The sequence below is a fragment of the Tenrec ecaudatus genome, chromosome 5, assembly GCF_050624435.1.
Source record: "Tenrec ecaudatus isolate mTenEca1 chromosome 5, mTenEca1.hap1, whole genome shotgun sequence".
Classification (NCBI taxonomy): Eukaryota; Metazoa; Chordata; class Mammalia; order Afrosoricida; family Tenrecidae; genus Tenrec; species Tenrec ecaudatus.
This window is the reverse complement of record NC_134534.1, coordinates 10,246,263-10,271,473: the sequence shown is the minus strand read 5'-3', so window position 1 is coordinate 10,271,473 and position 25,211 is coordinate 10,246,263. Positions and strand designations below refer to the sequence as shown.

Here is a 25,211-nt window from a genome sequence, read left to right as displayed (position 1 = left end):
AGACACAAAAGGGAGAATGGAAATCAATGAAACATACAAGGAGAAGGATGTTGGACAGGAGCAAACATCAAAGCTCATTTTAGGAAGTTATCAATACAATAGACACACTAAGAGCAAAAAGGAGAAAATACGCATAAACACTTTGATTGAGAAACCAAAAAATGAACAAAACTATAGCTTGAACAGTTTCAACTTTGCCCCTACATTTGAGCCCTGCTGTGGCCATTCCAGTTCCATCAGGAGAGGGCCGAGGAATCCATCAGCGACCCCAGAGAACGAGGGAAACAAGAAGAGTCTCCAGAGTGACCCTGGACTAAGATGAACTGTTAGACCTCCATGCTTGCAGGTGAGTGCTATCAGGAATTCCCCCACATTAGAAAACATGCTGCCTCCCTTTCTGGTGAAATGATGAGGAAAACAAAGCTCCAGCTCTCTACTCCTTTCCCAAACCCAGCCTGAATCTTTCAGTCTGGGGGCAAAGCACCTCTCTTGGTCTTATTCACGCCCGTGTCTCTGGGTATGGGCACTCACCAGAGGGAGACTGCTTAGTTGAGGAAGAGTGGGATGGAATAGGGCCTCTGCTGGCTTTACTTGGTCTGAGGTTAATAGTTTGTCACAGACTGCTCCAGGGATCCTCTGCGGGTGATTCTGTCTTGTTTCTTCCTGCCAAGCTGCCCCTGTGGGACCTGGTAAGTCTTCTCCTCCTGAAGATGAGGAACAGATCAGGCAGAGTTTGATTAAGTATCACTGCTAAACCTTCTAGAGTAGAAAGAGTTGGAGATTATTGAAGCAGCGCCCTTTGTCTGTCACCACCTGAACTGCTGTTAAGGCTTTGTCTTACATTATTTATAGTCACTGTAGCTCAACACCCTATTTTAGTTCTCCAGTTTGTTTGTACTGTAAATAAAGCCTATTTGCACAGTCACATATCTGCAATGTAACCAGTTGGCAGTGATGTGTGGTCTTGTAACACAAACAAGACAGGGGACATGGTTTCTTTTCATCGGTGAGGGTTACATCACATTGCTCAATGAAATAATTTCATCTTGGGTGTTACTGTTTATTTTACTCAATTATTGTTGGCTCTAATTAATAATTGGAACTTAGAATGCACAAAGTAAGAGCCTAGGAAAATTGGAAGTCATCAAAAATGAAACTGATTGAGTATCAATCAATATTCTAGGCCTCAGTGAGGTGAACTGGACTGGTATTGACCATTTTGAATCTCAGAATCATACGGTTTACTCTGCTGGGAGTGACAGATGCAATATGAATGACTCTGAATTCGTGGTCGAAAAGGCCATTGTGAAATCCACCCAGTCATACAGTGATAAGTGATAAGATAATATCTTTCCACATATAAAGAAATCCAATCAATACAGCAATTATTCAAATGTATGCAGTAATCACCAAAGCAGGAAACTGGATTCAGAAATTGGAGTTTACCAATATCTTTAGTCTGAAATTGACAAAATATGCAATCAAGTTGCATTAATGAGTACTGGCGATTGGAATGAAAAAATGGAAAAGAGGAAAGGATAATAGTTGGAAAATATGGCCTGCATGATATAAACAATGCTGGAGACACATGATAGGTTTTTAAAAGCAAGAGCAAGGACTTTTCCACTGCAAATATCTTTTTCAGAAACACAAAAGGTGATGATGCATATGGAATTCTTCAGGTGGAAGATTGGAAATGAAAGTGACTGACTATATCTGTAAGAAGAGACCACAGAGAAGCTCCTTATCAGCAGCTAAAACCAAACCAGAGGCTGACTGTGAAACAGACCATCAATTGCTCATTTGTATGTTCAGCGTACAGCTGGTGAAAATTAAAACAGGTCCATGAAAGGCAAAATACGACCTTGGGTCTATCCCACCTGAATTTCAAGTACAGGTTTGACATGTTGAACACTAATGTTAGGTTTCACTGCAGGACAATGTAGTGTTCTGAGATTCCTGTTCTCAAGTCTATCCACAGTCAAATGCCTTGGCAAAAAAGTCAGGAGAGAAAGAAAAAAATCAAAGTAGATTTCAGAAGAGATTCTGAAATTCCTCTTCATTGCAGACTAGCGAAAGCAAATGGAAGAAATGATGACGTCAAAGAGCTAAGCAGAAAATTTCAAAGTGCAGCTCAAGAAGATGAAGTCAAAACTCATAATAAAATGTGCAAAGACTGGGTTAGAAAACAAAGAACAGCCTCCGCTTCACTTAAACTGAAAGAATTCAAGAAAAAATTCAAAGGGGTGAGTAGCAATCTTGACAGATCATAAGTGCAAAATATAGAATGATGCAGCAAGCATCCAAAGAAGAAGGAAAGGATACACAGAGTCCCTGCACCAAAAATAATTAGTTGACACTCAACCATTTCAAGAGGTAGCTTAGGAGCAAGAACCAACGGTTCTAAAGGAAGCTCAAGATGAACTGAAGGCATTAGCAGACAAGGCCCAGAGGCAGGAATAAAGGAAAGAGAAAAAGAGGAAAGAAGAAGAAACCTAAAACATCTATGCATATGTATAAAAATTAATATATAAATATGTAAATATACAATTATATAAATGTAGATGTATTTGTCTATATATGCACATACATGAAAATACAAAAAGGAAGCAGAGGGACTTTGAGGCTCTACTAAAGCCTCAGCTAAGTACAAGTACGGCTAGTTCTAATAATGTGGCCTTGTATCATACTCACCTACCCAATCAAGGTCACTGAAGACTGAACGCGTGCATAAGCAAATGTGGCTAAGAAAGCTGATGGTGCCTGGCTATGAAAAAATATAGCATGTGGGTCTTAAAGGCTTGTAGCCAAACAAGTGGCCATTGAGCAGGAAAGCAACAAAGCCCTTATAGAAGAAGCACACCAACCAGCCGGTCTCATCGTGAAGCGTCTAGCGGATTAGGTGTCAGAAGATCAAAAATGAGCAATATCGTTGATGTGAAGGAGCTTGGACAAAGTGGAGACCCAAAATCCACCCTGAAGACAATCACACTGTCCCTCATAGAAGGGCGTCACAGAGGGGATGAGGAATTCAGGGTGCAGTATAGCACTGATGAAACACATAACTATCCTCTGCTTCTTTAGTATTTCCTCCCCTTACTATTGGGCCTTAACTTTCTCCTCATTAATACTGCCATTAAGATCGCTCAATGCAGGAATGCTATGAAGGTTGACGCTTCAGAAATAGCACTGGAGTAATGATTCCCTGAGAATGCAGGGAGACAGAGAAAGGGGAAGCATGGAAAGGGGACCTGATAACAAAGATGACTTCATACCCACACTTGAGGAGAGGGAATAACAGAATTGTAGGTGAATGGATATATTGGATGGGGTAAGATATGACTTATATATATCATGTATCATAATCCATAATAAAATAATAATCATTATAACATATAACATTGTTTCCTTCAGTATGAACAGTTCTGGAATTCTCAATGAGTAATGGTGATTTCTTGGGGATAGCTTATAGAATAAGTACTGCTTTCCTATATAAGAAAGTGCCTCTGGGACCTTTGTGGTGATTTTGTTTTTCCGTCAAAAAATTATTCAAGGGTGGTCAATGCTAAATTTTAATAAAAACATGTTTGTTTCTAGTAAAACATGGTTCTTAAATTGAATATCAGCACTTGTATGAGTCAGATGGGAAGGTAGTCTGACACAGCAGTACTAAGTTCACTCAGTTTTGGTCTTTGGCAGTGTGGGGATCCGTGACCTAGGGAAGTGCCCTGCCCAGTGCAGGTCACAGCATGCATTTCCACAGAACACTTCATGTACACAAAATCTCCCTATGCGCTCAGGTGTGCCTTAGTTACCCAGGGCTGACGTGCCAGAAACATCAATGGATTGCTTCAAACCACAGAAAACTATAATCCCTCAGATCTGGAGGCTGAAAGTTCCTTCAGAGTGTCAGCCTTTCTGCTTCCTTACTTATTGATAGCCTCAGCTGTTCCTTGTTGTCTTAGTCTAAAGATGATCCACTAATAGCCTCTCTCTCTCTCTCTCTCTCTCTCTCTCTCTCTCTCTCTCTCTCTCTCTCTCTCTCTCTCTCTCTCTCTCTCTCTCTGTGTGTGTGTGTGTGTGTGTGTGTGTGTGTGTGTGTGTGTCTATTCTATAAAATTCTGACCTGACTGGGTTAGGGATTTACCTGACACTGGTTGGATCAAGAACATAACACAAGCAGAAGGTTTTTCCAAATCAGATCAAAACTTCAATTATAAACAAAATATTTCCTGTTCTTTAGAGAGTCGCAGCATTCTTCGTGAGTCACACCAGGACTTGAGGTGGAAATCCCACTAAGTGAACTCAGCTGTTCACCCAAACACACCTGTAGCCCTTGGGCTGAAGGCTGATCCTCCCTAGTGTCAGAAGCACAGGCCTGCTGACCAAAAGACATAGAACTGGCAGACAGGAGACGTTGGTGCCAATCTCTTGCCTTGAAGTTGCTCACTGAATGGTGACCCTGGGTTACCAGTTACTTAGTATTTCAATGCCCGACTTATTTCATGTGACATGTATGAATCTGTTTGGTATGGCTATGTTGTTGTGGAGGAATAGTATGGAAATTTGTGCCCATCATCAACTACCATCGGTTGTGTAAATAAGTCCAGTAACTAGAGTTTAATCTGTACAAGTCAATAGTTCATGCATTGAGGTTCATGACTGGTCCATGCTCTTATAATTTCATTTTCTCAACAGTGTTGTGAATTCTACACCATTGGCTAAATTAATGACACCTCAATGTGTAGTGGTTATGCACTGGTCTATTAGCCACAATATCAGTAGTTCAAATACACTAGCCAGCTCCTCTGGATAAAGACGGGGCTTTCTTCTCCTGTAAAGATTTACAGCATTGGACTCTAAGGGGTAGTTCTACCTTATCCCATAGGGTCACTGTGAGTCAGCACTGACGACATTGTAGGGAAAGTGATGCCTCAGGGGATGACTGATAATGTTCTCTAACATAAAATAACAAGTATGTTATTAAGGTGCCCCAGAGACATATATAATCCATAGACATATGAATGCATTTGGGGCTTGCACTTAATTCTAATTCCAATATAAGACCAATGAATTCTCATGCAGTGGCCCTGCTTGATGCGTGACTTCATGAAGACATCGCTGAGAATATGCTTAAAGGAGAACAATCAGAAGGAGCAGTGTCTGCGTCTGAAAGGCTTTTCTTAAAACAAGCACCCATCTGAGTGAGGAGTCAACAAAGGCCATATGGAAGAAGCACAATTCCAAGGATTGCAAATAATGAAATTCAAATCTGAAGGAGGGGATGGTGTCAGAGCTGAAGTTGTGAGCATTTGGTTTGTAGAGGGCTGGGTGACCCTGAAAGCCCAGAATCCAATTGCAGGGTCCACACATGGCTTGTTCCAGAGAATTCCCTGTGATCATGGTTGAAGGGTGTGAGCAACCTGGTTATCAGACAAAGGGCACTGATTGTAAAGTCAATTAAGCTTGTTGTAGTTAGGGTACAATGGAATGTCTTCTCATTTTCTCTCCCCTTTGACTCCTTTTAAAGTAATTTTAGTGTGTTTTTTTTTAAGTAAAGAGGAAATACATATGGATTAAGCCTTTGGTGAATCTCTGACCATGTACCAGGGATGTGAACAGATTTGCATCATGAAGAATGTAGTAAAAAACAGATTTTTGCAGATGTTGTTAACATTTAATGCCTAACCTTATAATTCTTTTTGGATCCAATTTAAATTTGTCCAATTCTTAAACATTCTTTACTTTTTTTTTGATGATATTTTGTCGGTTTTACTTTGTTATTGTTGTTAGTTTGTATGTGTGTGTATATATGTATAAATGTGTGTGCATGTGTGTGTGTGTGTGTGTGTGTATAAAATCCAGGATAGGGGAATCTACAGAGACAGTAGCTGGATTGATTGTTACTAGGGGGGAATGGCAGGGGAGATTAGGTAGCAATGGGGAGCTTAAAATCCTGAGTACAAGAACAGAGACCATGTTCTAAATCTGGTTGTAGTGAGATTGTACAACTCTTCCTGATGTGCTGGAACTATTGGAATACATGTGAATTATATGCTATTTAAAACTGTTATTAAATAATGTTTAAAAGAGTGGTTCTGGGAAAGATGAACAAAATTAATAAACCACAGGCAAATCTAATGCAGAAATGGAATGAAACAAAGTAAATTCCATGAATAAGAAATGAAATGGATGCTATGACAACATAGCCAAATGAGATTTATTTTAGATCACACAGTATTATGAACAACTGTACTCCAACAAATTTGAAAATCCATAAAGAATAGATGTGTTTCTAAATATGTCATTATTTATCTAAATTACTACAAAATGGTGTATAAAATCTCAACCAACCAATAACACAAAAAGAAATATGAGTATATCAAGTAATTTTTAAAATACCACAAAATCCATCTTCAGAGAGTTCAGGGCAGATGGTTTTACTGGGTAATTTTATGAAACATTTAGAGAAGACTTAATACCAATATTACATAAACTGTTACACACTACACAAATGGACAATGTCCTACCTAAATGGTTTTAGGAAGCAACTATAACTCTGATACCTAAGTCAGGCAAAGACATCAGCAGAATGGAAGATTACAGACCAATAATTCTAATGAATATCACTAGCAATATCTTAAATAATATATTAGCCAGCAGAATCCAACAAGCATAAATAATTATAATAATAATACTTCATGATCACTAGAATTCATACCAACTATGAAAGGATGGTTTAATATTAGAGAAACAATCCATGCAATCACCATTTAAACAAAAGAAAGAACCATATGATAATATTAGTTGAGGTAGAAAAGGTATTTGATAAAATGCAACATTCATTCACAATTATGTAAGAATGAAGCCAAAGGAGGAACGAGTATCAGAGCCCAAGTTCTAAGATACTGGTTTGCAGAAGGCTATGGGTGACAGTAGGACCCAAGATACATTTGTGAGACCCCCATAGTATATAAACCTCCTGTAATTTCCCTTTATCCGCTTGAAGGTGAACAAGCAGTCATCTAGCTCAGAAGCAAAAAAGCCCACATGGAAGAAGCACACCAGCCAGTGCGATCACGAGGTGCCCAAGGGACCAGGTATAAGGCATCATGCAAAAAAAAAAAGAATATATGTATGTGTATATATATATATATATATGTGTGTGTATACCATATTGAATGAAGGGGGAAGTGCAGAGTGGAGACCCAAGGCCCAAGTGTCGGCCACTGAAGATCCTCTCATAGAGGGGTTTAGGAGAGGAGATGGGTCAGTCAGGGTGCAAGGTACTACCGATGAAGAACACAGCTTTCCCCCAGATCCTGGATGCTTCCTCCCCCCAACTACCATGATCCGAATTCTACCTTGCAGGGCTGGATAGGGCAGAGGTTGCACACTGGTGCATATGGGGGCTAGAGGCACAGGGAATCCAGGGTGGATGATACCTTCAGGACCAAGGGTGTGAGGGGCGATGCTGGGAGAGTGGAGGGTGAGTGGGTTGGAAAGGAGGAACTGATTACAAGGATCCACATGTGACCTCCTCCCTGGGAGAGGGATGACAGAGAAGGGGGGGGGAGGGAGACTCCGGATAGGGCAAGATATGACAAAATAACGATGTATAAATTACCAAGGGCACATGAGGGAGGGGGGAGTGGGGAGGGAGGGGAAAAAAAGAGGACCTGATGCAAAGGGCTTAAGTGGAGAGCAAATGCTTTGAGAATGATTGGGGCAGGGAATGTATGGATGTGCTTTATACAATTGATATATGTATATGTATGGATTGTGATAAGAGTTGTATGAGCCCCTAATAAAACGTTTTTAAAAATTTCCCTTTATCCAAAATGCAGGAATCTTGATGTAAAATATGAAAATACTAATCTATACTTTATCAAGGGCTTGTGAGAGAAGGCGGGTGGGAAGAGAAAGAAATGGGGAGCTGATATCAGTGGCTCAAGTGGGCCCTTAGAATGTTTTGAAAATGATGATGGCAGCATATGTGCAAATGTACTTGACACACTGGATGAATGTATGGATTGTGATAAGAGATGTAAGAGCCTCCAATAAAAGTACTTAATGCCAAAAAAGGGAGGAATTGTGATAAACTGGTTACAAAAGAGTACATTGGAAAGATGACTACAGGAGATCAAAATGGTAAACCAGACTTGGCCATTTAAAACCTTGTCAGTTCATCCACTGCATACACATTGGGCCATATAGAATTTCCAACATTGTGTGTGTGTGTGTGTGTGTGTGTGTGTTCATAGTATTGTTTAGCTCTGATGTATTTTATCATTGGGGGCAGATCTCTGGAATTTTTGTTGTATGTTTTTCAGTATATGAAACCCAGGATTGCTGATCCTATAAAGACATCAAGTCGAATAAGGTTTTCTGGGAGTGGTTACGGAGGGGATGCTGTGGGAATGGGGGAGCTGGGTTCAGGGAGTTCAAGAAGGAAGACAGTAATTTGAAACTCATAGTGGTAGCAATTATACAATACTTCCTGACGTAATTGAACTATGAAATTATATGATATCTGTATTAGCTCCCAATAAAAAGTTTTGGGGGAAAATGAGCCAGAGAGACAAATGGTGATGTCAGTTGGACGAGACTCATGGCTTCTATCTTGACAGTGTCTCCCGGTACGGCATGTACAGCACCTGCCCCTAGATGGCAGCACACGGGAGCCGGAAATGTTTGGAGCAGACAGACATTGCTTTGGGTCCCAGTTCTACCAGGTCTGTAGTGTCGAACAAATGGTTTTATTACCTTCTATGTCTCGTATAGAAAATGGATATAAGAGCCCTACCTCTACAGGTTGATTTAAGTCCTAAGTTATGTCAGTTTTCCTTGCTTGGTGAGCTACTTTATGTGGGCACCAGGTGCTCTATTCCATGTCCCCTCACCCCTGGCTCACAGTACCTGGGGTTGAAGAAGATCCGGAGTCCTCCAGGATCTCCAAAACGGAGAGCCCCGCTGGCTTGTCGATTTTTTTGGAAAAGAATGAGCGTGTTTCCTGCAACTTAAACATCACGTTAAACTCTTCCAATTTGCTGGCTGTACTGAGGTGTTTGATGGGCTTCAGATCTCCTTTCCCGTCTTCTCTAGCACTTCCTTCACAGATTTCTCCACCATGGAAGGCATGTTGCTAGGATCAGATAAAAGGGGAGTACAGAGTTCAACTGGAAGGGAGAATGTGGGATTCTATTAAAAGTCTTTGACCTATTTGTTAAAGGAAGGGATTTATCAATGTGCTTGCCAGTTGTAAGCATTTAATAGTGACTAAATTATAACCCCCTCAATTTTGGTAGTCTGTGAAATTCCTTGGTCCTATGTTGGAGGAGGGGAAAGTCTGGTTCCCTCATGTCCAGCCAACGGAATCTGTGACAGCCCAGGATTGCTTGGTTTTGTCATCAATTGAAGGACCAGAGATCAGGCTGGGCCGTGCCAAGAGGACATGGGCAGTGGTCTAGGGATGGCAGCCTCGATAAGCATATCAAGAAGTAACATGTGAATGGACACTGGAGGGGCGGCAAACCCTGCACCTGATCTTGGACAGAGGGATTCAGGAAGAGAACTCAGTACGTGTAATGGCGCTGGAGCAAGATGAGCCTGGACAAAGTGAGGGGCAAAGAAAGACGAGTTTAGAAAACAGCCAGGATCAGAGGGCATAAGCCCTTGTTAGGAATAGTAGGGACTTTGGATTTCCTTAGAGAGAGTGGGGGGGTGCACCTTGGAAGCCTTTGAGGACAGGGATGGCATAGCTGATGCATTTTCATGAACATGGGGTTGCTGCTGACAAGAGATTATTGTAAAAGCTCAAAGTAGAGAGTCTAGCTCAACAGGTGTAGCAATTAGACAGATAGGTTCTGGTGCTGGATTGGGCCACAGTGTTGGCAGGAAGCACAGAGAGGAGGCACATGGGAGTAGGAGAACCTGGGGAAAGCACTGTGTGTCAGAGAGAAGGAGAATGGCCTGCACTGGGTTGTTTGTTGGGGAGTCAGCGCCATAAAGTAAGATAAGGAGGGGTGGGTTCCATACTGGCAAAGTGCCTAAGTTAAGAAAGTGGGAGTTGGCCAACAAACTTCCAGAGAATAAAGTATACACATATCTGGCACATAAAATACTGTCAGAAGACTTTTAAAGACAAGCTGGGTTTGCTGTCATGGACTAGCCCCTTTGGCAATTACAGAAGGTCATTGTTAAGTAAACCTTCTCAGAGTGTTACCATAGTGAACTGAATACTTCCCCCAGAGACATCAGCCTTTGGAAGAGACCCACAATAGAACAGCTTACACACTCTAGTGATGCCCATGTTAGTAATTCCAACAGGTCGGGTGACCAAAATCTGACTTAAATCGCCAAGTAGCAGGATGGTTTTTAGACACACTGTGAGCTCCTGCCAGGACACAAGGGGCCCTAGAGAGCACTTGGCTAATGTGCTGGAAGCCGCAAAGAGGACACTTTCCTGCAGAGGATAAACATATGCACGTTCTCAGTTCACCATATGTTAAGACCCAACTGGTCAAAGGGCATGATTTGTAGTTATTAACCAGATGGCTGCTTTATATAATGGTGTGAATTGCCTATAGAAAGTCTTGTAGTCTCTGTCCTTCAGGATTGTATACAATCTTGCTGTGACTGAAATAAGACCAGGTTTTAGCCTGCGTGGGAATTGACATGGAACGGCTAAACAATGAAGGGGGTGTGAGAGGGGTTGCTGTGAGTCCTTGCAAATTCGTGGTTGGGGCACTGGAGAAATAAGGCAGGTGCTCCTTAAGGAAGGGATTACATAGATGTGAAGAATGAGTAGAGGCAACTAACACAGGAGGGAGGAAGGAGGAACATATGCAGAAGTGACCGCCAGCAGTACTTGGGGTGCGTGTTAATCTGGGTAAACTAGAGAAAGGAATCCACGTAAACTCATCTGTAGAAGAGAGAGTTTTAAATATAGGGTAAGTATACATTCAGAAAACATCCCAACCCAGTCCAGTCCAAGCCCTTAAGTCTTACTTAGCCCATATGTCTGACCAATCTACCAAGTCATCTTCAAATTCACAAACACACACGCAATGACGCCGAATGCAGGAGGATCACAGGCCAGTGGAAAGAAATCTTTGACTCCAGTGACAGTGTAAGCATCCCAGCGCTGGCAGGGGCCTCCACATGGCTTCTCCAGCACCCAGGCCTGCATCAGTGCATGTGGCTTCTCCTCAGAGAGGTCTCCCAGGAAGTGAGCCTTGCCAGCTGAGGCAGCCAGCCAATTGTCCGGCCACCAGGGAACAAGAGAACATAGAACCAGAATGACGAGGCTCACTGAGCCAGTTATGTCTCTGCCCTTCAATTAGTTCCATATGTGCTTATCGACCAGGTTGGCACAGTAAACCTGAACCATCTCAGGTGGCAGAGCTGGAGACCCATGCCGGAAATGGACAGCAGTGGATCCAAAGGTGGGAGTGGAGTGAATCATCAAAGGAGTAGGGTGAGGGAAGGTTCTATAAGCAGGTAGCATTCAGTCCAGGTCATTCTCTATAAGTAATTTGGGGCCTTGGGTATTCTAAGAGCAAAATAACACTCAGCATAAAGGCTTAAAGAGGAGTGATTAAAATAAATGAGCCTCATCTTGGTAGTAAGCCTGAGGAGTTTGTAGGTACAAATGGAAAAGCTCCTTGGAGCAGCAGCATTTCCCTGAGGTTGTGCTGCCCTGAACACACAGATGAGATCTCGTCTCAGAAGCTGAGCAGGGTCTGGCTGGTTAGTCGTTAGATGGGAGAGTCAAACCCACTCAGTACAGGCTCCATAGGAGATGCACAGATAAAGTCCCATGTAAGGGCCAATAACACGAGACCCAAGGGGGATCAACTTACCATAAGTAAGTTCATAAAATAGAACAATCTGATGTGAATTACAAGAGAAGTATGTTCAATGTTTTAAATATAAAAAGGAAACACTAAGAGAAAAATAATGTTGCCTTATAAATGACCAGGAAAATTGCAAAAATGATTCCCCTCAAAAACACTGGAAATGACACATAGCACCATAGCTATTAAGTCAGTGAATAAGATCTAAGTCTATTAGAGTTAATGTAGGAGAGAACTAGTGAACTAGAAGGTGGGTTTTAGAACTTAACTACAGTTCAGTAGAGTTTACGTGCAGATCGAGTCTTCAAAAGATAAATAAAAATGAAATGCACAGATTATCAGACGGTAATGGGACTGTGGAACAGAAAGACATGAAGACCTTCAAGCCTCTCCAAACAAAAGCAGGATCACCTGGAGAGGAGTGACATTGATGGAAACTCCACCCAGTGGCAATTTGCTGCACTGCAGGGGCTTATGTGTGCTTATGATGCGGAAAGCTATGCCACTTGTATCTTAAACCTCATCAGAGGCCTGTTTCAGTGGAACTTGCAGACTAAGGTGATAAGGACAAAAGGGCTGGTGACCTCTTTCCTAAAACAAGCCAAGGAAGCTCTTGCAGATTTCAGCAGAACATCGCTTGGCTGGCTTGGGTGCCTCCTCAGCAGGAATCAACTGCCAGAGGAGGACGTGGTGTTGGGTGAAGTTAAGAGCTGGTGCGGACAACAGAGACCTGGGGTGACGGCCATGCAGCAGAACCTTCACAGATCGACACATGCTGGTGACTGTGCAGTGACACAGGAGGAGACAGCACTCCCACCTGCTGCACATAAAGGTGTCACGATCCTGGGTTGAAAGGCAGGAAGCTCACAACAGCAGTTTGTCGAGGGTAGAATTGTCAGGTGCAACAGCAGATGGGATACCACTTTTAAGATGCTAAGAAAAGTTACTCTATCAAAATTTCAGTCCGACTGTGTTAGTCACATAACCTGAAGGGATGGGGTTCAGCCTGTCAATCAGGTGGCAGCTTGATGACCACATTTGGAGGCGCTAAAGAGATCATTAACTCACTGGAGGCGAACACATGCTCACTCCCTGAGAGACATTCCTGTTGCCAAGACACATGGAGTTACGCTGAATTTCTGAGACTGTAACTCTGTATGAAAGCAGAAAGCCTCGTCTCTGTGCTGCAGAGCGGCTGGTGCTTTTGAACTGCTGGCCTCTAGGTTAGCAGTCTGACTTTCAACCACTACATCACCCAGGCTCCTTTGCAAGAAAGTAGCCTTCTTAGAATATAGTACGCATGTTAACAATGTAAGGCTAAGCACTAAGTAGATAAAAATGGAATATTTAGTATCTAGATCAGTAGAGAAGAAAAAGAAAGGAAGCACAGAAAAGGCAAAACAAACTAGAGCACTCACGTTAAAATAGAAAGGTAAATAAAAATATATAATGAATATAAATGGATTAACTCTCCTCAAAGTAAAAATCAGAAATGTCATATTAGAAAGGAAACAAAAATCTAGAAACATGCTATTGTGACAAAAAATACATTTAGAATACTAAAGTTCCTGCAACAGCCAAGAGTTGCTGCCTACTCATAGCAGCTTAAGGACAGGATAGACCTGCACGTGTGGGTTTCTGAGCCTGTAACTCTTAACAGGCACAGAACGTCTTACCTTTCTCCCTTAGAGTGGCTGGTGGTTTCGAATTTCTGACCAAGTAGTTAGCAGCCCCAGGTATAACCACTATGCTACCAGGACTCCATCTGTATTAAGGTTCGGAAGTTAAATCTGAAGGCATGGAAAAAGACAAACTAAGCCAATGACAAAATAAAGCTAGCATATACATATGCATATTAGACAAAATTAACTGAAACTCCAAAAAGATTATTAAGCTAAAGAGGTTCATTCTATAATAACAGCTCAGAACTTCTGTGAACTGAATCTGACATCCTCAATCCATGTAAATACTGCTGTTTAGTGATATCAGTAACTAAATATATCAAATATTAAAATGCCATAAAGATTTAGATGATCAGAGAACTGCAATTACAAACTTGATCTACAAAAATCTGCATGTTACATAAAATGTTTACTGTAAAATGCATACCTCCACTTTACATTTTTATTATAATGTCAGTAAATTATAAATAAGTAATAAAAATAGAATTAGAATCCAAACGTTTGGAAAGTAAATAAAAGGTAACCCCTATCAAAGGACTCATAGGTCAAAGAAAAACGACAATGGGAATGTTACAAATAAAGGTTTATTGAATACAGCTAAGATGTACCAAGAGATACAATGAGAGCTTCAAGTACTTTTACTAAATAAAAAGGCTGGAAAGAGACAAACCAAACATATAAACCAAGAAGTTCATAAAAGAAAATTATAACACAGAGGAACACGTAGAGGGAAGATACTTAAAGGGGAGACTAGAAATCAATGCAACCCACAGTAAAATGTTGCTGGAGAGCAGGAACAATCATCAAAGCTGGCTTTAGGAAAATATAAATACAATAGAAGCACTAATAGCAAGTGTAAGAAACAACAGGAGGGAAAAATGAACAAACAGGTTGATTGAGGAAGTCAAAATGAACATAAGTACAGGTAGAACACAGTTGGAACATGTCCCATACATCTGACACCAGAGTTCATAGAAAAGCCCCCCGGGAGCGTTCCATCCGGTGTGGTGTTGGCCAAGGAAGCCATCAGTGATCATGAGGGAAGGTGGGAAACAAGCAGAGTCTGTAAAGTCGATCTGACAAAGATGAACTGTTAGCTTGGCAGGCTTGCCTGTGGATGTTCTCAAGATTGCCCCCCACCCCCCATTAAGGAGAACTGATGGAGATATGCTGCCTCGCTGGGGGTGAAAATGTTCAAACAAACAACCAATCCGTCTGCTCCTTTCCCAAATCCAGCCTGAACATCTCAGCCTCTGCCCAGAGCACCTCTCCTCCTATTCCTGCCCCCGTCTCCAGCGAGAACTTACCGGATGACAATTGTTTGCTGAGGAAAAGTGAGATGAAGTATGGGCTCTGCCAACCTTCGTGTTTTCTGATGTCATGCAGTGTGTCACAGACTTCTCCAGGGTCCCTCTCCAGGGATTCTGTTCTGCCTTCTTCCTGCCAAGGTGTCTGGGGGTCGGGCAAGTTTTCTCCTGCGCAGGATGAGGAGCAGAATCTGGTAGTGCTCGGTGCGTGTCACTGCTGCGCCTTCCGGAGAAAGGCAGCTGGCGATTCCCGGAGCAGGCTCCTTTGATGACGACAGCAGTGACTCGTGCAAGTTTCCACTCCTAGATTTACAGTCACTGTAGTTGCAACACCTTATTTGGCTCATTTCGCATCTTCAATTTGCTGTGATGAAGTTCATTTACACAGTACAACGTGAATGGGTATACTGGATTGTGTAAGATAGGTCAATAAAAGTATCATTAAAAAACAAAATACAAACATTTGGCAACATGTTTGCAGTCTTATATAACAAGAGACAGTGATGAATTTGGCTCACTTGGGGTTCCACAACATTGGTTACATTTCCCACAATGTTTTAGCATCTCTCCACTTCTGCCTGGGTTCCTTCTCCTTCGTTGGTATTTTCTATCCATTTCTGCCTGCACATTCTTGTTTTGGGCAAATGTTGTCCTTTTACTCTCATGAAATTGAATGCTCAAGGAACCAATTTTCTCTTCGATATTATTGTTTATTTTAGTGGTCTAGAGTTTGACTTCTATTAGTAATTGGAAATTGGAATGTAGGGAGGATGAATCTAGGAACATTGGAAGTCATAGACCATGAAATGAAGGGGAGATTGATGTTCTAAGGGTTAGTGAGTTGAAGTGAACTATTGTCGCCCATTTTGAATCAGAAAATCATATGGTTTCCTATAGCGAAAATGACAGATTCAGGAGGATTGCATTCATGGTCAACAAGGCTATCTCAAGATCCGTCTTGAGGTGCAATGCTGTTCGTGATGGGAGAGTATGCACCCACATACAAGGACATTCAGTCAGTACAAATATCATTCAAATTGAGGCACCAAACACAAGAGCTAGTAATAAGGAAGTGAAAGAATTCTAATGTCTTCAGTCAGAAATTGATTAACCATGTAATTGAGATGCATCGATAATTGTGGGTGATTTGTCAGAAAACAGACTTCTGACTTGGAGGGTAGGGTTTGGCGTCTCATCAGATCCTATTGGACATGATTCATAAGGGTCAGCAGACAGACCTGAGGCTATTTATAGGTCCCCCCGACCCACCCCCTGACATGTCTACCTATATAAGATTGGCAGGATTGTTTACAATCCTGAGGAGAAAATGACAGTACAGGTCATTCAGTGGGGGGGGGAGGACATAGGAGAAGAGGAGGTGGGGGAAAGGGTGTGGGGAGCCAACAAGTCCAGGGACAAGGGAACAACAAGGGATCTAAAATCAATGTCAAGGATGACATGGAATGCCTGCTGAGGTTTGATCAAGTGCAATGCAGCCGAGAGGAATTACTGAGATCCGAACCAAGGTCAAACATGATAGTCGGACAGGAGGGAAGTAAAAGCAAATAGGGAAAGAAGTAGGAGGCAAAAGGCATTTAGAGAGGTATAAAGATAAGCATGTTTACATGTAAATATACTGATATAATTATATGAATGTAGGCCTGTGCACATGTATTTATATGTTAAACATTAACGTAGCAGATGGATATTGGGCCTCCACTCAAGTCATCCTTCAATGAAAGAACTATTTGTTCTAATAACCTGGCACTCTGTGCTGCTCACCTTCCCAACACCATCGCTGAAGAACCTGTAGGTGGATCCAGAGTCAGTTATGAGAAAGAACACACTCATGTTACATGCTTTAATCTCAGGAGGGGCTTGCATCTGGGTAGCAGCCACTCACCATACTCATTCAACGTGTGGGCCGACCAATGATCAGAAAAGCTGGATTTTAATGAAGAAGAATATGGCATCGGATTGGAGGAGGGCTGTGAACAGCCTGTGATATGCAGCTAGCCCAACCTTGCTTCCTGAACGTGAGGAGGACTTGGAGCTCTTGTGGATGAAGATCAAGGATGGTAGCCCTCACTGTGCATTACAATTCAGCATAAAGAAAACAAAAGTTCTCATAACTGGACCAATAAGCAGGATCATGACAGGGGAGAAAAATGGAAGTTCTCGGGGACTTTGCCTTGCTTGCGTTGTGTCCACAGTCAATGTTCCTGGAACCGTCCGTTAAGTAACGAAGAGATGAGTTGCGTTAGGTAAATCTGCTGCATGAGGCCTCTGGAAAGTGTTGAAGACAGAGATGCTTTGTTGCTGTCCTGTGGTGGCTCGTGCGTTGCTGCGGTGCTGGAAGCTCTGTCACTGGCACTTCAAGTGCCAGCAGGGTTGGCACAGAGTGAACAGGTCTCAGTGGAGCTGCCAAAGTAAGAACAGACAGCCAAGAAGGAATCAGCTGCCTGGGTCTTGGAAGGCACTCAAAATGTGCCCGAGGAGGAGCTGCTTTCTCAACATAGTGTCAGCCATGGCGGCACGAATGGAGGAAAGCCTGTGGGATTTGCTGATGGGACACAACGCAAGCGAAGAAGAAACAGCTACGGAAATCTATGCATAATCAGAGTCTGGAATGTACAATGTTTGAATCTAGGAAAATGGGAAGTGATCAAAAATAAAAAGAGACGCATAAAGATCAATATCCTAGGCATCCGTGAGTTGAAATGGACTGGTATTGGCCATTTGGAATACACAAATCATGTGATTTCCTATGCCGGGAATGACTCAATCAAGAGGAATGACTCAGCATTCATTGTCAAAGAGGACATTGCAAGATCATTCACGAAGCACGATGCTCTGACATAAGAAATCCTGTCATCGCTCCATTTTGTGGCAATGTCACTGTTGCACGTGTCAGTGTGTGCTCGCTCGCTCGCTCAGTCCTTGTTTTTGCACATGTTCGGGGACAGGGCTCTATTCGAGGGTTACCCTTCTACCGAGGAGTGTCCAGTGCAAGCTGTTCACCCAGTCCTTTCCCCTCCGTGCTGTGCAGCGGGCTCCCCAGTCACCAGGCCAGGCCTGTGTGGGTTTCCTGAGTGTATTAGGAGGAAGACAGAGCAGGCAGCTTGTATTTGACACCTTTCCATCCCAGAGGCTGAAGAATGTGGCTCGATTTTAGGTAGAAATGTCTGCCGTGTGTACCATGGTCTCTCCAACACTGAGGAGTTACTGTGACGGTTATTTCTCTGACACGCGATGTGAGTTGACCATTGTAGAGTGTTTGGGATTTCAACACAGAGATTACGGGCACACTGAGACACGTGGACACTGACATTGGAAGGTGCAGCCTTTGCTTTGACGGTTGGGCCTGGTGGGTGATGGTGTGGAGTGTTGAGGGTCTTTTAATGCAGAAGGATGCCCTCCGCAATTCCCGCGGCCAGACGATGGCTGTTTCTCTCAAATCCTTATTCACCCTGGGTCTGCCACAAGGCAAACTTAGGGCTGTGCCATTGCACTTGGGTGGATCCCATCCCTCAAGGAGTTGATCATGGTTGCAGAGGCAGTGAGAGCTCAGATAAAAGTGCATCTTTGAAATCAATGTCCAAAATATCTAAGCGTTACTGAAACAATTAAAAATCATTTGCTCCCCAATGGTTTCAACCCCAAGCCAAGTTCTCACCCAAGGTTCGACAAAGCTCACAGTCTTACACTTTTCAGAGCGCTGTCTCAGGAGGCCCATGATTTCCCCCTAAGCCCTACATCCCACCCCACCCCTGTTAGATCCCCCCTCAGCCAGCAAGTAACTGTGGTGAAGAAATTCAGAGTTAGGTGAGGTTTGGGAGGAGGCTTCCTATTTTGGAGCAGGAGGTCAATGCCTGAGCTAAATGGAAGCCCCAGGCTGGCTTTCAGGGTTCCAGAGTGTAAGGTTGGAGCAGCCCTTTATCCTCTAGAATGCAGGCGAGGGAGGGCAGGCGCTGAGGTTGCCCACAGACTAATCTGTCCCTGTGATGGGAAGAGAAGTGAGGCTCCCTCAGTGGCCTGTGCTGTCCAGGACCTTGTGAACCAGCCACAGTGCATGCAATTCCTCCTCACAGCCCCCCGAGGTTGGCTGTGGCCTTGGCCTCCCTTCTGGGTCCTGAGACAGAAGCTGACACAGCGAGTAAAGGGTGGAATCCTTCAAGGGAAGCGTTTAGTCCTTGAAATCCTGCATGCCCCCTGTGCTGTTGAGTCTCAGGGGCTCTGTGATAAATGAATTCTGCAGTGGTTAAGGCCACTTGGGAGATGCAGACTCCTGCCCACCCCAAGAGTCCCTCCCCGGAAGAGCTCCGGGTGCTTATTTTAAGGAGCACTAGCGGTGATAGAAGGTGTTCATGCTGGGAAACACCCCTTAACTCGCAGCACGCAGTTTTTAAAAATATATACTTTAATCATTTTATTGTGGGCTCTTACAGTTCTCATCACAATCCATACATCCACTGGCCTCCAGCAGCTCTGTCCAGCGTGAGGCTTTACCGTGTTAGTAACAGACTACTTTGGGCAGAACCTTCCTTCCTAGGCGGTGTCGCTGACAGCACCCAAGATGTTCTGAGTGTCTCAGCTCTCAAGGATTTTACGTCCTGTCCTTAAGGCCATCTCAACCAATGCACAGTAGCAGGTAGGAAAGGGCCTCACAAATGCTGTGTATCGTTGTAGCTCCTTCTGAAATCAAGTCTGCATGCGGGTCATAAGGGCCAGGAGAGCGAAGTGCTTCCTGTCACGCAGACGGACACAGCCTGGTGTGGCTCAGACCCCATTCAAACACCGTTTTCTGGATGAGAGCTCGCGATATTCTCAGGTGTGGACATGCATCCTCTACAATCCAAATATGCCAATTGCTGGGCCTCCTGCTTCATCTTGGGGTTCGGTCGGTAGTGACAGTAACTTTTTCTTGGTTGTGCAATGTCATGAGTGACTCCTACCAGTCCAGCTCTCTTTGGATCAGACTGTGGCAGAAAAGTGAAGAGTTTGCATCACCCTGGGCGAATGTGAAACTGAATCGTGATCTTCCCAGGTGAAGGCAAACTGTGGCTGGCTTTCTTGAGATTGGCTTGATACCATGTGTGGAGCAGCTGAAGCCACCGGTGGCTTGACTTTATTTCGTCCTCCATAATCGATTGTCGGTATCACAGGCCATGCAGGAAAGTTCAGAGGATTTGTTGGGCCCCACACTGCAGCTCTTAGTAGGTCTTCAACCAGAGGACTCATCTCCTTTTGACCACACATATCTTGTTCCTGGTTCAGATGAACAATCTGAAGGGGTTCAGGCATTTCCCACTTAGCGTACCCCATCAATACCAGCCTCAGGACAGACCTTTCACCTTCAGTTGGCATATCAGGTAGAAAGGAGTGTTCCCAATCAGACGCCATTCCTCGCCAACAATACAATCCAGAAACCACTTCATACCAGCTCTGCTTGAGTTGGCAATTCTCATGCAAACTTTCCCCGAGCTCCCCTCAACTGTTGTATTTCTGTATCCTCAAGTTGAACTTTAGGCCCCTTCAGTAAATTGTTGGCAGTGTTGAGGATGATGATGTTTTGCGCTCCTATATCTAGCAGCCCCCAAAAGGCCTTTTCCCTACCTCAGGTGATCATACTCACATATCTGCATATGGCCTGGGTCCCCAACGGGGGCCTGGAGCAGAACACTCTGGTCCCCTTCATCAATCTGTATTTTCACCCACTAACATTCTCTGCATCATAGATCCCAGGTGGGAATTCCCATCATTAATTAACCCTCCCACCTGGGATGAATAGAATAAAATTATTTGAGTTCTTTAATATTGGGGACCAATAGAGGTTTCCATCAGTCCACCCTGTCTCCTATAATGTCATGTTAGGATTCTTGTGTTGACTCCATCAATGGGTGCTATACTCTGGACATTCCCTGTCTTAATAGTCATCTAAAATCTCTTTCCTGTTGGCATCCGTTCTTTCCCCATCGGCCCCTCTCTTAACCACCTCGATAGTTCATGCATCTATAAAACCCATGCTGAGAAGTTGAACCAACAGATCTGACTGCGTTTTAGATTGTGGCTAAGTGCGCAGTAAAGTCCATGGGGGCCCATGTAGAAGGGCCGCCCACCCTCGATCACTGTGTGTGTCATGGTCAGTGGGTAATGGGCATGCTCAGTGGATGTCCTCACCATCAAGCCGTCCTAGCATTGCTCCCATTAACAACACACGAGCTGCTTCCTCTGGAGCGACCCAGGGAGTATTTGCAGAGGGAGAGGGGCAGTTCCCCTCGCAGGGTGGACAAGTGTCTAGGTGAATTTTATCCCATGCAGCCGGCTGGCTGTCCCCCCTGGGTTCCCCCTCCCTGTGAATGAATCTAGGATTCCCACTCGTGACTGTTCCCCCGTGAGCTGTGGTTCCTGCATCAACCCAAACGTAGTCTTCCATTCACTGACATTCAAAGACCAGACCAAAGCAAACCCACTGCCAGGCTTGATGCCAACTTAGAGCGACACTGCAGGACAGGGTAGAACTGGACCCCCGTGAGTTTCCAAGACCATTACTCTTTATGGGAGTAGAGACCCGTCTTTGTCCCACAGAGCGGCTTGGAGCTAACCTTGCTGTTGGCAGCCCCACGAGTAACCACTATGCCACCAGGCCTCATCTAAAAGTCAAAGACACTGCCCCTAAATTAGTCACTTAGCTGAAGAAACTGTTTCGCTCCTCAATGATCGAGTCCAGCCCTGAGCGTCGTGCCTGAGGACAGACTAGAGCCTTCCCCACAGAGCTGCCCAGACTGAACCTGTGCAGAAGCAGGCTGCTCATCATCCTCCCGGGGGCAGCAGGTGAGTTCCGCTACCGACCTCAGCAGCCAAGCGCTTTTGCCACTGCAGCCAACACCAGGCTCCTTCTAGTAGGGAAAAACACCAGTAAGATGGTTCATGTCGGAAATGTCCAAGGAACCTTCCTTCAAAGTCCTGTAGCCTAAGAATGCCCCCTGATGGTGCATGGACCTGCATAGTGAAGTCCCTGTGGGCTGTGGCCTGCACTCGTCCCGCCCCCTGCACACCTCTTCTCTGGCCAGGCTCAGCTTGCTGCTCACTCTCAGCCCTGGTCAGGCTGTGCCTGGACCTGACATCCCCTCCTCCCTCCTGTTTGTCTGAGGAGCACACACACTGTTGGGAATCAGCTCTGGACAACCCTGGCCATGCTGTGTTCTAGACACACTTTGATAACATTGTGGCAAATTGAATGGCCATCCCACCCGAGTCTCCGCTGTAAGCATTCTCTACAAATGACCTAGATGATTGCCCCAACCATACTTACAGGGAGGACCCATGAAGAGAGGGCTAGAAGCTTGCCTGAGGTCACACGGCTACTAGACCCGGATTCTGCCCACCTCTGGGTTTCAGAAGCTTCCTCCGTGTGTCACGTCATTGCTGTGCATCTTGGGTGGTGGAGATGACAGAAGTCCCACTGTCTAGAATGAGTTTGACTTACTTAGTTCATGGATGGTCCTCATTATGAGTAATTCCAATTTAGCCTGAAGTTTTCAAGGGAGTGAAAATTTTTAATTGAAATGTTAGGCTATGGAACATGTAGCTAGTCAAGATGCCACAGAGCACAGGAGAGACTTGGGAAGTGGTCACTGCAGGTTCATTCTCTCCTGCAGTCGATTGGAGCATGTGTGCCCCACTCCCACCCCAAGCATACGTGGAAAGGCCTACGCCTGCGACTGGTCAGTTCCTTCATCAGTGAGAACACGCATGTGGTGAAGTCCCCTTTCGTATTGGTTCCAGCTGCACTAGGATGGCACCTCCACTGCAGAGAAGCTGAACCGGTCTATAGAGCAGGGACGAGGATGGACGGTAGAGGGTGGGTGGCTAAGGGTTAAGTCAGGGTAGGGCGTGGCTGCAGGAGCTCTAGTGGCACTGTGACTTGGGCATCGAGTCACTAAGCGCAAGGTTGGCAGTTCAATCCAGCAGCTGGATGAGGCTCTTCCTGTAACCTTGATGGGCCAGAAGCCCTGTAGAGGGTGGTTATGTGTTAATTGACTCAATGGTGTGGGTTACACAGTGGCAGGAGATGGCGGAGGGAGAGGGCAAAGAGATGAAGATTTGAATGTGTTTATAGTAGTCTTGTCCTTCAAGGCACATAAGTAAACAATTTCTTTGAGGCACAAATGGGGATAATGATGCCAAACGCATTTAATGAAAAATTCCAGTATCTTTTCATTCCATTTTTCCACGATCTTCAAGGTCTTGTATGTCGATCCTTGGCTTTTGAGTCTAAATCCAAGGTTTCTGCACGTATTTCTCAGTGACGTGTGCAGGTCCCCCTTCCAGTTGTGCGACCCCCACCCCCTCTGCTGAGGGGTTCCCCATGAACATTGGCTCACCGCTCCCCAGGTTTCCATCTCATCGTCCGAGTTGCGCTTGTCAATTGGACACCCCGTGTTTTTGCAGGTGCCATCGCACTGGCTCCGCCTCATAGCACCCCTGTGCTGTGCTACACCACCCCGCCCTCCTTAAGCTTCAGCCCTGTGCTGCAGCCCCTCCGCCCTGCATCTCGTCCCCGGGTTCCTCTTGTTTCAATGCCCCTTCCTTCTCCAGGATCAATCTCTGCTGACGACGTAGCTGCAGAGTACACTCCATACGGCCTTTCTAAGGAGCATGCTGACTGGCCAGCTTCCTAGACAGATTTGATTGTTTTGACAGTCTAGTACTTTTCAATATTCTTGTGCAATTCCAACCTTAAGGTAGCCTTTCTTCTGTTTTGTTTCATGTTTTTAAACAAGTGAAATATTCATCTTTAAAACTTGAGATATTTTTTATTTGAGCGGATGTGAGAGCACTGGCTTTAGGGCAGCGTGCACCCTTCGTAGCTACAGAACATCTAGAGTCCACAAGGATTTTGTTTTCTGTTCAGCATTTTTCTGCTTTTGATGAGGGTTCTTCCATGGAATCTTGGATCAAAAACGTCTCTGGGTGGTTCTCATTGCAGTCCAAGCTGGGACCCACGGTCCAGGATCCTTGAGCACTCCGCTCCCGTCTTGATGCAGTGATTTTCAGCGTGGGGCAGCTACAATGCGGCTTCAAAATGTTCATGGACAGATTCCATTGTCTGATACCTGGCATCAAAGAACAAAAAATCATATTGTAAATGAGAGGGAGTACAGGTTAGGTACCCAAAGCCTATCTGTAGGTAATGAGACATCCCCTTACAGAAGGGTCTCAGGGAGGAGTCGAGCCAGTCAACATGCAGTGTAGCAACAATGAAACATAGAATTTTCCTCTAATTCTTAAATGTTTCCTCCCTCCCACTATCATGATCCCAGTTCTACCTTACAAATCCGGCCAGACCAGAGGATTTACACTGGTACAGATAGAAACTGGAAACACAGTGAATCCAGGACAGATGATCCCTTCAGGACCAGTGGTGAGAATGGCGATACAGGAGAGGGGAGGGAAGGTGGGGTAGAAAGGGGGAACCGATTATTGGATCTACATATAAACTCCTCCCTGGGGGACAGACAATAGAAATATGAGTGAAGCGAGGGAGACATCAGACAGTTTAAGACATGGCAAAACAATAATAATTTATAAATTATCAAGGGTTCATCAGGGAGGGGACAGTGTGTAGAGAGGGGGGGGGAATGTGGTGCTGATACCAAGTGCTTAAGTGGAAAGCAAATGTTTTGAGAATGAGGGCCACAAATGTTCAAATGTTCTTGACACAATAGATGGATGTATGGATTGTTCAGAGTTGTTTGAGCCTCTAATAAAATGATTTTTTTTTAAAGGAAGAAAATTCTGTAGTCTAGGACTTCCCGTTTCCATGAGCTTTTTGAAGTGCATTCCCTATTTGTTGAGTTTAGTCACAGGACATGCTCATGGATGGCACTCAGGACCCCCGCCCTATACCCATTCCCACCTTGTTACACCGGCCGTGGACATGCTGCATCTTGCAATGGCCCAGGCTCAGGAAGGAAGGACAGCTGTCCTGCCCCCTACCGTTGGCTCAGGAAGGAAGGATATCTGTCCTGCCCCCTCCTGTTGGCTCAGGTTCTGTAGCGTGGAGTGTCCCATGATTTCCACAGTCCCCCGCACAGCACACGGGGTCTCCCTCTAGTCGATTCTGACTACAGAAACCCAAGGGACACAGTAGAACGGCCCCACTGGGTGTCCCAGGTGGTCATCTTGAATCTTTCCTAAGACGTTTTTGAAGCCCTCTGACAATTGTCCGGTTATTTTTTTATTGTAGTTCAGGTGTGACACTGAGGCTGACCGTGAATTCATTTTCTGGTCAACAGTTGGTAGACAGTTTGTTTGGGGACATTGGTTGTAATCCATTGATAGACAGTCAAATCTCATTT

General features: G+C 44.5%; 1 protein-coding gene across 1 annotated transcript in view; it reads right to left on the bottom strand.

Annotated features, from left to right (window-relative positions):
- The window catches only part of LOC142448582 (gasdermin-C-like), a 57,135-nt gene extending 33,808 nt beyond the window's left edge, over positions 1 to 23,327 (bottom strand). Inside the window, exons 1-2 of the mRNA XM_075550535.1 lie at positions 23,235 to 23,327; positions 8,904 to 9,145 (exon numbers count right to left, since the gene is read on the bottom strand). Of these exons, the coding sequence (XP_075406650.1) occupies positions 8,904 to 9,145; positions 23,235 to 23,327 (335 nt within the window). The remainder of the gene's footprint in view (positions 1 to 8,903; positions 9,146 to 23,234) is intronic.
- Between the last annotated feature and the right edge of the window lie 1,884 nt (positions 23,328 to 25,211).